The sequence below is a fragment of the Dreissena polymorpha genome, chromosome 6 (assembly GCF_020536995.1).
Source record: "Dreissena polymorpha isolate Duluth1 chromosome 6, UMN_Dpol_1.0, whole genome shotgun sequence".
In the NCBI taxonomy this organism is placed as follows: domain Eukaryota; kingdom Metazoa; phylum Mollusca; class Bivalvia; order Myida; family Dreissenidae; genus Dreissena; species Dreissena polymorpha.
Genome location: NC_068360.1, coordinates 49095004 through 49110345, shown reverse-complemented (window position 1 = coordinate 49110345; position 15342 = coordinate 49095004). Strand labels below are relative to the sequence as shown.

Genomic DNA, 15342 nt, shown 5'->3' with positions numbered 1-15342 from the left:
GAAATGTGAATGCTAGAGTGTTTACAAACCAAATGTGGACGGACGGACAGAGGACAAAGACCAATCCTAAAACCTCACCTGAGCAATCAGGTGAGCTAAAAAGTGTGTTTCACCGATCTGAGCCATTTTCCAACTTCTCCAAGAAATCAATAAAACCAATGTATTGACTAAGTTTCAGGATGATTAGGCAAAAAATGAGACTTCTGTAGTGTTCGATCACAAGGTTTCTCTCTATATAGTCACATAAGGAAAACTGCCCCACCCCCCTGGCAGCCATGTTTGATTGACCCATCGGGACCATTTGCAAACTCATCTGAGATATATATAAAACAAATCTATTCACCAAGTTTCATGATGATTGGGCAAAAAATGTGACTTCTAGAGTGTTCACAAGCTTTTTTTTACTATATAAATATAAGAAAACTGCCCCCCCCCCCATGGCAGCCATGTTATTCAACTAACCGGAACCATTTTCCAACTCAACTCTCGTATCAAGGAAACAAATGTTCTGACCAAATTTCATGAAAATTGGGCAAAAAATGTGACTTCTAGAGTGTTCACATGTTTTCACAATATACATATAGAGAAAAATGCCCCGCCCACTGGCGGCCATGTTTTTTCACCGATCTGGACCATTTTCAAATTCGTCCGACATATCAATAAAACCAATGTTTTGATTAACTTTCATGATGATTGGGCAAAAATTGTGACTTCTAGAGTGTTTACAAGGTTTCTCGATAGCCATATAAGGAAAACTGCCCAGCCCACTGGCGGCCATGTTTTTCAATGGACGGGAACCACTTTTAAACTCAACCAACATATTATTAAGACAGACATATAGACAAAGTTACATGAAGATTGGGCATTAAATGTGACTTCTACAGTGTTTACAAGCTTTTTCATTTTTTTTTTACCTAGTGACCTAGTTTTTGACCCAGCGTGACCCAGTTTCAAACTCGATCGAGATATCATAGGGACAAATCTTCTGACCAAGTTTCATGAAGATCGGACAATAAATGTGGCCTCTAGAGTGTTTACGAACAAATGTGGACAGACAGACAACGGACAAAGACCATTCACAAAAGCTCACCTGAGCAATCAGGTGAGCTAAAAACAAGCGCTGTCACCATAGGATGACATATGCCCCCTATAAACGCTTTGATAGAAGTTATAGCATTTTTCGAAACCTAAACGCAGATTTCGAACAAGGTCACAGGGGTCAAAATTGCGTATGGAAAGACCTTGTCCATATAAACATGCATACCAAATATGAAGGTTATATCTCAAGGGACATAGAAGTTATGAGCATTTTTCGAAACCTAAACGCAGATTTCGAAACCTAAACGCGGACCCTAAGTTCAAGGTCAAGGTCACAGGGGTAAAAAATTGTGTGCGTATGGAAACCTTGTCAATATACACATGCATACCAAATATGAAGGTTATATCTCAAGGGACATAGAAGTTATGAGCATTTTCGAAACCTAAACACAGATTTCGAAACCTAAACATGGACCCTAAGTTCAACGTCAAAGTCACAGGGGTAAAAAATTTTGTGCGTATGGAAAGGCCTTGTCCATATACACGTGCATACCAAATATGAAGGTTATATCCCAAGGAACATAGAAGTTATGAGCATTTTTCGATACCTAAACGCAGATTTTGAAACCTAAAAGCGGACCCTAAGTTCAAGGTCAAGGTCACAGGGGAAAAAAAATGTGTGCGTATGGAAAGGCCTTGTCCATATACACATGCATACCAAATATGAAGGTTATATCTCAAGGGACATAGAAGTTATGAGCATTTTTCCAAACCTAAACGCAGATTTCGAAACCTAAACGCGGACCCTAAGTTCAAGGTCAAGGTCACAGGGCTAAAAAAAATTGTGCGTAAGGAAAGGCCTTGTCCATATACACATGCATACCAAATATGAAAGTTATATCTCAAGGGACATAGAAGTTATGAGCATTTTTAGAAACCTAAATGCAAAGTGTGACAGAAAGACGAACAGACAGACAGACGGACGGACGGACAGTCCGATCACTATATGCCCCCTTTTCTTCAAAAGGGGGCATAAAAACATCCAACCTTGAATAACAATTAACACATAAATGAAACACAACTAGACTGTATTATTATGAAAACATTAATAATCAAAGGGGAGTTACTACTGTAAACTTAAATGCAATATTTAGAAGAGATGTCTCGCATGTTACATGACCTTAATTCACGATTGTTTGCAAGCCTTTTTACTATATAAATATAAGGAAAACTGCCCCATCCCATGGCAACCATGTTTTTCAACAGACCGGAACCATTTTCAAACTTAACTCGCGTATCTAGGAAACAAAAGTTCTGACAAAATTTCTTGAAAATTGAGCCAAAAATGTGACTTCTAGAGTGTTGACATGTTTTCACCATATACATATAGAGAAAAATGCCCCGCCCACTGGCGGCCATGTTTTTTCACCGATCTGGACCATTTTCAAACTCGACCGAGAAATCAATAAAACCAATGTTTTGACCAACTTTCATGCTGATTGGGCAAAAATTGTGACTTCCAGAGTGTTTACAAGGTTTCTCAATAGCCAAATAAGGAAAACTGCCCCGCCCACTGGCAGCCATGTTTTTCAACGGACCCAAACCACTTTTGAACTCAACCAACATATCAGTAAGACAAACATTTTGACAAAGTTACATGAAGATTGGGCATGAAATGTGACTTCTACAGTGTTTACAAGTTTTTTCTTTTTTTTGACCTAGTGACCTAGTTTTTGACCCGGCATGACCCAGTTTCGAACTCGACCGAGATTTCATTGGGACAAAGCTTCTGACCAAGCTTCATGAAGATCGGAAAATAAATGTGGCCTCTAGAGTGTTTACGAACAAATGTTAACGGACGGACGACGGACAAAGACCGGTCACAAAAGCTCACCTGAGCAATCAGGTGAGCTAAAAAATCACGTTCAACATACCTTACACTTTGAAAGTATCAGTGTTAGTAGTACGACCAATCGCAGTTTACAAGGGGACACAATAAAATACTGCTTCAGATTTTCAGGAAGAGCAAAGTTTTCATTCAGTTCCATGGGCTTCTCTGTTGATTTACTGTCGACACTTTGAGTTTTGTTTGCCAAGGATTCTTGAGATTTTGATCCGAGAGATTTCGTTGATGGTTTGTTTGACGACTGTGTGTCCACAGCTACTCGGTCTGGATTCTTCAATGACATGCCTGCCAGCCTTTCCACTCCTGGCATTGCATGACGAAATAAAGTATTAAATATATGAGCAACACTCCGTGAAAATGGTGCTTAATGCATTTTTCTTAAGTGTTGTTCCAGATTAGGCTAATCAGGGATGACACTTTTTCGCTTTTATAGAATTATTTTGTTTAAAGGAAGACTCTTGTAATAAAAATCCAGTCCAGATCGAAAGTGTCGTTCCTTGTGTGCACAGGCTAATCTGGGAAGACAATTCATGGGCATGCATTAAGCCCTGTTTTTCCATAGCTTGGAACATATTAAATATAAACATAAACTTGCAAAGGTGATTTTCTAGCTGTTAGGCGTTGTCAAAAATGTTCAATTAAGCTTATTTAGTAAAACAAAATCAGTGCATAAATTACTGTACAAAGCCAGACATGATTAGTAAAAAGAATTCCTTTACAAAGAAAGAGCTGAATCAATGTAAGATTGTACCTTTAAACTTGCAATGACTGATTGCTAATAATTTTGAAGTTGAGGTATATATTAGGACCTTAAAATTTTAGACCAAACAGTGAAATTGCAAAGGCTGATGTGGAGCTACGATGGCCCCATATGCCATAAGAATCATTTTCACATGAAGCACGTCATTTTTCTATCATACCAGCTGTGAGTGTAGCGGACAGGAGGACTGTTTGTCTCTCAGTTTTGTGCTCATCTATGGCCTTGATAATCTTTGCTACCTTCTCTTCAAAACCCAGGTCTAACAACCTGTAACATGTCACAACAATTCAGCTGTAATATTATCAATAATATTTATACATAAGCAACCTTACAGTTAAACATATACGATGCAAGCGACCCAAATAAAGCCTCTCTCTACCATAACGTTAGTTCTGTTGTCTTTACATTAGCATTGACAAAATTGACCTTTTATTAACCTTTATGCATGAATAAATTAAACCATTAGTTTCCATACTGAAATTGAGTTAAACCGATGGGTAAGTATCGCAATGTATGTACTGTTATATCATCCATAAACATATGAAACATGTGCACGAAGGTAATTTAATACAAACAAAAGAAACCATCCAAGTGCGTAATTTATGGTTTAAGTATCAGATTCATAGTGACAAACTATACCAAAATATTCTGATGTGATACATGAATATTCATTAAAGACAAAGAAACATAAGTATTATTGCTTGACCAGCAGTCATTTAGAACTATGAGGTTAAAATGATGTAGTGGACATGGTGTTTACCCTGCAACCAAAAGTACCCACATTCAATCTAAACTTACGGAGCATTCTTAAAATGTCCCCATACAAAATTACTACTGGTTATTCTGTAGTGTATCTACAAGCCGAAGGCCTTTGAAGCAATTTAGCTTCAAATAAATATGTTTAAATTGATGCAGCAGTCAATAAATATGCTCTAAGAAGAAGCCTGTATAATTCATCTAATATGAGCCACTTGAATGTGTCCAGTCTCATGATGGCTGTGCTCTTTATGTGAAATATAATGTCACATACCTGTCTGCTTCATCAAATATGAGCCACTTGATTGTGTCCAGTCTCATGTTGGCTGTGCTCTTTATGTGAAATATAATGTCACATACCTGTCTGCTTCATCTAATATGAGCCACTTGATTGTGTCCAGTCTCATGTTGACTGTGCTCTCTATGTGATATATAATGTCACATACCTGTCAGCTTCATCCAATATGAGCCACTTGATTGTGTCCAGTCTCATGTAGGCTGTACTCTCTATGTGATATATAATGTCACATACCTGTCTGCTTCATCCAATATGAGCCACTTGATTGTGTCCAGTCTCATGTAGGCTGTACTCTCTACGTGATATATAATGTCACAAACCTGTCTTCTTCATCTAATATGAGCCACTTGATTGTGTCCAGTCTCATGTTGGCTGTACTCTCTATGTGATATATAATGTCACATACCTGTCTGCTTCATCCAATATGAGCCACTTGATTGTGTCCAGTCTCATGTTGGCTGTACTCTCTATGTGATATATAATGTCACATACCTGTCTGCTTCATCTAATATGAGCCATTTGATTGTGTCCAGTCTCATGTTGGCTGTACTCTCTATGTGATATATAATGTCATATACCTGTCTGCTTCATCTAATATGAGCCACTTGATTGTGTCCAGTCTCATAAAGGCTGTACTCTCTATGTGATATATAATGTCATATACATGTCTGCTTCATCTAATATGAGCCACTTAATTGTGTCCAGTCTCATGTTGGCTGTACTCTCTATGTGATATATAATGTCACATACCTGTCAGCTTCATCTAATATGAGCCACTTGATAGTGTCCAGTCTCATGTTGGCTGTACTCTCTACGTGATATATAATGTCACAAACCTGTCTGCTTCATCCAATATGATCCACTTGATTGTGTCCAGTCTCATGTAGTCTGTACTCTCTACGTGATATATAATGTCACAAACCTGTCTGCTTCATCCAATATGAGCCACTTGATTGTGTCCAGTCTCATGTTGGCTGTACTCTCTATGTGATATATAATGTCACAAACCTGTCTGCTTCATCTAATATGAGCCACTTGATTGTGTCCAGTCTCATGTAGGCTGTACTCTCTATGTGATATATAATGTCACATACCTGTCTGCTTCATCCAATATGAGCCACTTGATTGTGTCCAGTCTCATGTTGGCTGTACACTCTATGTGATATATAATGTCACATACCTGTCTGCTTCATCTAATATGAGCCACTTGATTGTGTCCAGTCTCATGTAGGCTGTACTCTCTATGTGATATATAATGTCACATACCTGTCTGCTTCATCCAATATGAGCCACTTGATTGTGTCCAGTCTCATGATGGCTGTACTCTCTATGTGATATAAATGTCACATACCTGTCTGCTTCATCTAATATGAGCCACTTGATTGTGTCCAGTCTCATGATGGCTGTACTCTCTATGTGATATATAATGTCACAAACCTGTCTGCTTCATCCAATATGATCCACTTGATTGTGTCCAGTCTCATGAAGTCTGTACTCTCTACGTGATATATAATGTCACAAACCTGTCTGCTTCATCCAATATGAGCCACTTGATTGTGTCCAGTCTCATGTAGGCTGTACTCTCTATGTGATATATAATGTCACAAACCTGTCTGCTTCATCCAATATGAGCCACTTGATTGTGTCCAGTCTCATATTGGCTGTACTCTCTATGTGATATATAATGTCACATACCTGTCTGCTTCATCTAATATGAGCCACTTAATTGTGTCCAGTCTCATGTTGGCTGTACTCTCTATGTAATATATAATGTCACATACCTGTCTGCTTCATCCAATATGAGCCACTTGATTGTGTCCAGTCTGATGTTGGCTGTACTTTCTATGTGATATATAAAGTCACCTACCTGTCTGCTTCATCCAATTTAAGCCACTTGATTGTGTCCAGTCTCATGTTGGCTGTACTCTCTATGTGATATATAAAGTCACATACCTGTCTGCTTCATCTCTAATATGAGCCACTTAATTGTGTCCAGTCTCATGTTGGCTGTACTCTCTATGTGATATATAATGTCACATACCTGTCTGCTTCATCCAATATGAGCCACTTGATTGTGTCCAGTCTCATGTTGGCTGTACTCTCTATGTGATATATAAAGTCACATACCTGTCTGCTTCATCTAATATGAGCCACTTGATTGTGTCCAGTCTGATGTTGGCTGTACTTTCTATGTGATATATAAAGTCACATACCTGTCTGCTTCATCCAATTTGAGCCACTTGATTGTGCCCAGTCTCATGTTGGCTGTACTCTCTATGTGATATATAAAGTCACATACCTGTCTGCTTCATCTAATATGAGCCACTTGATTGTGTCCAGTCTCATGTTGGCTGTACTCTCTATGTGATATATAATGTCACATACCTGTCTGCTTCATCCAATATGAGCCACTTGATTGTGTCCAGTCTCATAAAGGCTGTACTCTCTATGTGATATATAATGTCACATACCTGTCTGCTTCATCTAATATGAGCCACTTGATTGTGTCCAGTCTCATGTTGGCTGTACTTTCTATGTGATCAATCAGTCTGCCTGGGGTCGCAATGAGTATGTTGATACCTTTCCTCAACCTGAAAAACAACATTTTTACAATATATAGATGCCAATCTTATCTTACCTCCTTCAAAATACTCGCAGACAGCGATGCTCTTGACCCAACTGTGCGATTGACCAGGCTGGTCAGGAGCTATGCAGGCTGCATATGGCATTAGACCCATTTTCGAATGATTCTGCTCTTTTTATGATTGACAAATAATGAGAAAACAATTCATATGATAAATATAATTTGCACAAATCTGCCCTAAAACAATGTTGTTAACATTATTTTAGTGTAATATCAAAAATGACCTGGGAACAGAAAGTCTTATATATACAATTTCTATTTCCATACCCAGTTTTAACTCTTGGTTTAATCACCATATCTGGAGACAAATTTATCTTTCTTTAAATGGGTAAAGTTGGCTTCGAGTGATACATTCTGCTGAATAAATTGGTGCTTATTTTGATCAGTTTGGAATTCACCATGGATTTTTAATTCTGTATGGCTGCAATTTTTTAACTACTTATAATGCTCTGATAGATAGCGGAACACATACCTAGCTTTTTCCGCTTTCCGTTTTTCTCCACCCATAATACAACCTGGTACAATCCATGTGAATGGCTGAAACAGAAAACAAGTAACATGATAGTACATTGAAATTCAAAAGGCTCGTATTAAACTCATGAAAATATAGACTGAGCCACCGGTGATTTTTTTTCTGATCACTTATGGATCAAAATAGAAAATCTACAGAAACCAAAATAAATTATTTATTAATTTACTGTTTTGACCATATTCGTAGTCAGATACTTTGCATTAATTTTTCTTTACATTGTTTTCTTATCTCATAAATGGCCTTCCCACGTCTGTCAATGAGTATGAGGTAAAGCTACTCCACCATGCTTTCATTTCCTTACCTTTAAGAGTTTCACAAAAACGTCATATGTCTGCAAAGCTAGCTGAAATACAAACAAAATTCAATTCATCATAAGTATATTTTTTTTCTCACATTTTTTTAAAGGTTTATTTGAGTTATTTTTTGACATAAACATAGGATCTGGCACAAGTTTTCATAAATTCGTCCAGGAAATTCGTAAGTAAGCGAGCCTTTACTAACAAAATTCCTGAACGAGTTTAATAAAATATGGTATGATATGACAATGAGTGTCAGATCTTTTTTATCACATGCTTTTAAATGAGCAAAATAAATAAATATTTACGCAAACATAATGATAAATCCCGAATGTTGTTAACATTTCGTGACGTCATTTGACGTTGCAACATCATTTCAGTAAAATAACAAAATGCGATTTTAAATAAAGGAAAACTAAGCCAATGAAAACGCTTAAAAATGTTGTATTACACATGTGTAATAAAAAAAAATATGTAATGGTTATATTACATGGGAAACAGGGTAGAGCATGTGATAAAAAAAATATAAAATTATAAAAAAAACAAGGGCTGTTTGTAAAACATGCATGCCCCCCATATGGGCTGTCCGTTGTAGTGGCAGCCATTGTGTGAATACGTTTTTTGTCACTGTGACCTTGACCTTAGACCTAGTGACCTGAAAATCAATAGGGGTCATCTGTGAGTCACGATCAATGTACCTATGAAGTGTCATGATCCTAGGCAAAAGCGTTCTTGAGTTATCATCCGAAAATCATTTTACTATTTCGGGTAACCGTGAACTTGACCTTTGACCTTGTGACCTCAAAATCAATAGGGGTCATCTGCGAGTCATGATCAATCTACCTGTGAAGTTTCATGATCCTAGGCATTTGCGTTCTTGAGTTATCATCCGAAAACCATTTTACTATTTCGGGTCACCGTGATCTTGACCTTTGACCTAGTGACCTCAAAATCATTAGGGGTCATCTGCGAGTCATGATCAATCTACCCATGAAGTTTCATGATCCTAGGCTTATGCATTCTTGAGTTATCATCAGGAAACCATTTTACTATTTCGGGTCACCGTGACCTTGACCTTTGACCTAGTGACCTCAAAATCAATAGGGGTCATCTGCGAGTCATGATCAATCAACCCATGAAGTTTCAAGATCCTAGGCGTATGCGTTTTTGAGTTATCATTCAAAAACCATTTTACTATTTCGGGTCACTGTGACCTTGACCTTTGACCTAGTGACCTCAAAATCAATAGGGGTCATCTGCGAGTCATGATCAATGTACCTATGAAGTTTCATGATCCTAGGCCCAAGCGTTCTTGAGTTATCGTCTTACAACCACCTGGTGGACGGACCGACAGACCGACATACCGACAGACCGACCGACATGAGCAAAGCAATATACCCCCTCTTCTTCGAAGGGGGGCATAATAATTTATCAATCATTGATTTTTTTAAGGACATGCTCCCCATGTAATAAATGCTTGTAATAGAAATAGGTTTTTTCACAAGACCCACCTTAGCTAAGGCTAAACATTAGTCTGTACAAAACTGGCCTTAATACTCAAGGGATGATAAATGCAGTCATAGACTATTTTGACATGAGGGCCTAAGTCACTAAGGTGCTCACCTGATACCCAAAGGAACTTAACCCTTTGCATGCTGGGAAATTTGTCGACTGCAAAAATGTCGTCTGGTGAATTTCTAAAATTAGCATTTCCTTCGATTTTTTTTCAAAGAATACTATCAGAATAGCAAACAGTTTGGATCCTGATGAGACGCCACGTTCTGTGGCGTCTCATCTGGATCCAAACTGTTTGCAAAGGCCTTTAAAATTCGGTTCCCGCACTGAAAGGGTTAACTGTTCTGAGCGCTTATGTTTTATTATAGCCATATAAGATAACCTGCCTACCCTTTCCCAACGTCTTTTTGAACAGAACAAACCCGTTTTTGAACCCAGATATTTCTGGAAAAAAAGTTCTAAGCTACTTTTATTATGATAGGGAACAATAAGTAAATTCTGCACATATCACCATAGCCATTAGGAAATCTACCCCTCTCCCTGGCAGTCATGTATATTAACAGATCAGAACCATTTTCTAACTTTGCCATAATTTTATTAAAATAAATTTTCAGAGCAAGTTTCATGAAGACTGTAAACAAATGTGGCTTCTAAAGGGTTAAAAAGCATTTACTAAAGCCAGATAAGAAAACCAAGCCCCAGCGCCAGGTGGGCATGTTTTTCAACGGGCAGGAACCATTTTCAAACCTGACCGAAACATAATTATAACTAATGTTCTGAGAAAGTTTCATGACGATGGGCAAAACTTGGAAATGTGAAACTTGTAAATTGGTTTAGTGGCTCCTTTCATGCGGGGAAGTCGTAAATCAGTCTTGTTCATGGCCCAATTCTAAGCAACAAAATCATTAAGGATATAACTCTGGGCTTACACTTCCAGTTTTAAAATGAGCCAATGGCACCACATTAAACACTTCATGTAATGTAAAGTTATTTTTGGCTACAAATTGTTCCTAATGAATTCAAATAAATACTTTGAAAAAAATAAATAAAACATTTTATGCTTCTCCTGTAATAGCTTCAAAAAGAGAGTTACAATAGTTTTTCATGCAGCCAACGATGTCCAAAATGAGAGGCTTTTTAATATTATATGGACAAAATTCAAGCAAGGTGGAGCCCTGTAACTCACCTCTCTTGTGGGCACCAAAACAACCACCCTACATCCGTCCCCTCTCGTTAACTTGGGATTCAACCTCGCAAGGTTCTCCACAATGGGAATCGCATATGCCATTGTCTTTCCCGAACCAGTCTGTGACTTAACGAGCAGGTCGCCTCCCTCTATAAGTTTCGGAATGGTGGAGAATTGGACCGAAGTCATGGCGGTGTATCCAAGCTTTTCAAGATTTGAGACCTGATATATTGACAAAAAATGGATACATCAGGGATTGGCCGGCCTCAAACACCCAATGGATGCTTGTTTTTTTAAGATGTATTTATACAATTCAGTGTAAAAATATAATTAGATCATACATTCTATATGACTGATACAAAACTCACAAAATGTTGATACAAATTGATAAAATTGAATACCATCATCAAAGGCATAGCAGTAACATTCCTTCTCGCACAAATGATTGTCACAGAGAAATCAAGAAACGTGGACAAGAACAAGTCAATAAGCTTAATATGACAAAGTATATATGCAACTAATATCTGATATTTTAGATATATAACAGCGATTTTTTTCCTTCTTTTATAAATACCAGAAAACGGCACTTTCCCAATCTGGGAAAAATTATCAATTTCCTAATTGCTGTCTGAAAAATTAACAATTGACGGTTTCCAAAAAAAACTTTTTTTTTAATTAAATGCAACATTTAGTTTCTTTCCCTATGCAGCTGTATGGGTTGAACCCAAGTAAAAATTATATTTACATATTGACAACACCAATTTTAAATTTTTAAGTATTTGTTAGCAAAAAATAAAATACACCTATTTCCCAACTTGAAGATTTCACGACGCGAATTTTCCCAATTTCAGGCCTTTACGTGCTAATTTTTCACTTTTGGGCAAAAAAAATTGCTGTAATTTACAAAACTGTATTGATTTATTTTTTATTTTGATGGTTTGTGTATGAAACTGTATTCACACATATCAATACTTCCATGCGCACTTGATATATATACAGTTTTTAGCATTCTCTCTGGTACCAGTGGATATTGTGTCTGTCTAGCGATCAGGTTCCTATCTACTATGGGAGAGTTCTCACAAGACCGACCCCAAAACACCAACTGGTTTCACCCTGGTCATAGACTGACAAGCCCCTTAATAAATCTAAGCTGTTTATGCAATCAACAGTGTGTTTTTTTCATTCAAAATCGGGTCTGGTAATGGGCCCCATTCCCAATGGAAAAAAGTATAGATTTTTTCAAAATGGGAGCAAAAAATTCCCAATGGACTGTTGCCCCCCCCCCCCCCCCCAAATTTTTTTTTTAGATCTCAATATTTTGATCAAATTCCCTTAGTGAATATTATACTGCAAACACTAACTCTTGTTTCCTAAATTTTGAGCATTTTTTAGCAAAAAAACAACAACAATACTTATTTCCCAATTTTAGTCAAAACACTGCAAATTTCCCCAATCCAAAGGGACCCGGCCCAAAAATGGTGAAAAAACACTGATTAAGCTACACAAAAAAGTGTTAACTCACATAATCAAGGGCTCAGTGTTAAATTGGTGAATGTTTTTAACATATCTATAATATTTTCAAGTTTCACACTCAACCTTAAAAATATTAACAGACTTTGGGCTAATTCCACTTTAGTTTTGGGGCTAGTGGACACTATCCCCATAGGGCTAGCGTTATTTTCTTCAGAAAAAAAAGATAAGTTATTGATAATAACAATAGTTTACCCAGCATGAATTGTAGTAGCAGTTGTCCAAATAGTGATGTTGCATTTACAAACCTATACAATCAATTGATACATAACTGTAAAAACAACATCATTCAGGTAAAATGAATCTGATGGTCCTTATTACCATCCATGTGATCCTGCTAAGCAACTGGTGATGACAAGTAATTTGAGCTTGAGGCTTATTGAAACGCTCTCGAGTCTGTTTCTAGGGTAGAGCAAGTACTTTGTGTTTTTAGGGATCTTAACCCTTTCAGTGCGGAATTCCGAATATTGAAGGCCTGTGCAAACAGTTTGGATCCAGATGAGACGCCACAGAATGTGGCGTCTCATCAGGATCCAAACTGTTTGCTATTCTGATAGTATTCTTTGAAAAAAAATGAAGAAAATGCTAATTTTAGAAATTTAGCAGACGAAATTTTAGCAGACGACAAATTTCCCAGCATGCAAAGGGTTAAGAATTGTGGGGATCAAACCTGTGACCTCGTGGTTTCTAGGCTGGCAGCATATCCACTATAACATGGCGACTTTAAAGTGAAGACCTTGTTTATGCATGCCCAAATCTTACCATGTATGGATGGAGAGGAACATCCTTGAAACTGTCTGATACAAACAGCTTCTCTTTCACCTGGCTAACTTCTTTACTGGAAAATCAAAACAAAAAATCGGTCACATTTGGAGCCATTACAGACCAAATGCATAAATACTGGTAACAATATTCTGCTTATGCTAACACAAATTTGTGTAAGTTTATCCTTTAATATAATAGAAATAATATGTACTGATTTGCGTGAACAAACAATTTAATGCTTGAATACATATGGACCACTAAGTATTTGGTTGCAAAATTGTGACAAAAATCCAGATTAAGTTTACATCCATATGTTAGAGCACACATGCTTGGGTTTCATTTTTTAAGCAATGGCTTTTTTGCCTGATTTTACTTGGTCCTATTCCCAAACTGGGCAAAGAGTATATTTTTCTCAAAATCCTGTTATAAAATCTGCAATTAAAGGTTTGATTTTCAGATGTTTGGATATCAAGCTGTTAGGTGTAGATCTAAAGCATTTTGAATATTTTATTTCCATTTGACAGATACATTTATTATTAAATTTCTTATCAATAAATGATAAAATGTTACAATATTCCAAATTTGTTGGCAAAAGTCATATTCCCAAATAGTGACTAAAACCTGTAAAGGCACCATAAGTAAGAGGCCCTATAAGGTTGCTCAGCTAAGACACAACTGTTCTGAGCAGCTTTTGTGATGGTTCTTTTCCCATTTTACAAATCAGCAAATATCATTCAAACAAAATTAGCTGAGACAGTTTAATAATGATTGGAAACACATATGACTTCTAGAATGTAAACAAGAAAACAGCTTAGCAAAATTAATAAACAAGAGGAAAAAGAAGACATGGATTCCCTTACTTTATTTGTCTTAAGTTCTTTATTTTTTTTAAGCTATCCAGCTGTTCAGGAAATTTTATATAATTCCAAAAAGTTAGATTTTTATTTATTATTTTATTTTTATTTTTTTTGGAGGAGGGGGGGGGGGCTAATAATATCAATGCAGAGCTAAGCTGAGCTGTATCTTATAACCTGATACTTGCTGGACATTTCATATTTCTAACCTTGTGACTGACAGCATCACAGTTCTTGAGAGACATAGTTTTTGTCAGGGTGGTTTTTAAAGAATCATACACATACGACTTAACCCTTTACCACTTACATACATATTTTTACATTTGTTGTCCCTTACAAGGTTAAATTTAATTTAAGACCTTTCTTACTTAATTCAAGTTTTAAAGGCTTCATTTCCAACCCTCAGATACTGATAAGCAGCAAACAGCATAAAATCTGAACAGACTGCGAGTTACTCACAGGCTGTTCTTGTTTTATGCTGTTTGCACACAGCCATTTTCACTTGCATCTGAGTGGGAAAGGGTTAAAATGCTACTGACCCCTGGACAGTGGGAATGTTTGGGTTATGCCTGAACAGAGAGGATATCACATCTCCAGTTTTCAATGCTACTGACCCCTGGACAGTGGGAATGTCTGGGTTATGCCTGAACAGAGAGGATATCACATCTCCAGTTTTCTATGCTACTGACCCCTGGACAGTGGGAATGTCTGGGTTATGCCTGAACAGAGAGGATATCACATCTCCAGTTTTCTATGCTACTGACCCCTGGACAGTGGGAATGTCTGGGTTATGCCTAAACAGAGAGGATATCACATCTCCAGTTTTCTATGCTACTGACCCCTGGACAGTGGGAATGTCTGGGTTATGCCTAAACAGAGAGGATATCACATCTCCAGTTTTCTATGCTACTGACCCCTGGACAGTGGGAATGTCTGGGTTATGCCTGAACAGAGAAGATATCACATCTCCAGTTTTCTATGCTACTGACCCCTGGACAGTGGGAATGTCTGGGTTATGCCTGAACAGAGAAGATATCACATCTCCAGTATTCTATGCTACTGACCCCTGGACAGTGGGAATGTCTGGGTTATGCCTGAACAGAGAGGATATCACATCTCCAGTTTTCTATGCTACTGACCCCTGGACAGTGGGAATGTCTGGGTTATGCCTGAACAGAGAGGATATCACATCTCCAGTTTTCTATGCTACTGACCCCTGGACAGTGGGAATGTCTGGGTTATGCCTAAACAGAGAGGATATC

At 37.5% G+C, this 15342-nt stretch overlaps 1 protein-coding gene across 10 annotated transcripts in view; it reads right to left on the bottom strand.

Moving 5' to 3' along the window:
* Window positions 1-15342, bottom strand: part of LOC127834841 (probable ATP-dependent RNA helicase DDX31) — a 32696-nt gene that overhangs the window by 11800 nt on the left and 5554 nt on the right. The window contains exons 1-8 of one of the 10 annotated variants that reach the window (XM_052360904.1): window positions 15220-15301; window positions 13224-13299; window positions 10932-11153; window positions 8236-8277; window positions 7875-7939; window positions 7230-7349; window positions 3865-3971; window positions 2973-3247 (exon numbers count right to left, since the gene is read on the bottom strand). In XM_052360904.1, the coding sequence (XP_052216864.1) occupies window positions 2973-3247; window positions 3865-3971; window positions 7230-7349; window positions 7875-7939; window positions 8236-8277; window positions 10932-11153; window positions 13224-13226 (834 nt within the window). In that variant the 5' untranslated portion in view covers window positions 13227-13299; window positions 15220-15301. Of the gene's footprint in view, window positions 1-2972; window positions 3248-3864; window positions 3972-7229; window positions 7350-7874; window positions 7940-8235; window positions 8278-10931; window positions 11154-13223; window positions 13300-14619; window positions 14665-14694; window positions 14871-14919; window positions 14946-14994; window positions 15030-15069; window positions 15105-15144; window positions 15302-15342 lie in introns of those variants that run through there. The other 9 variants (XM_052360905.1, XM_052360908.1, XM_052360909.1 and 6 more) reach the window with 9 other exon arrangements.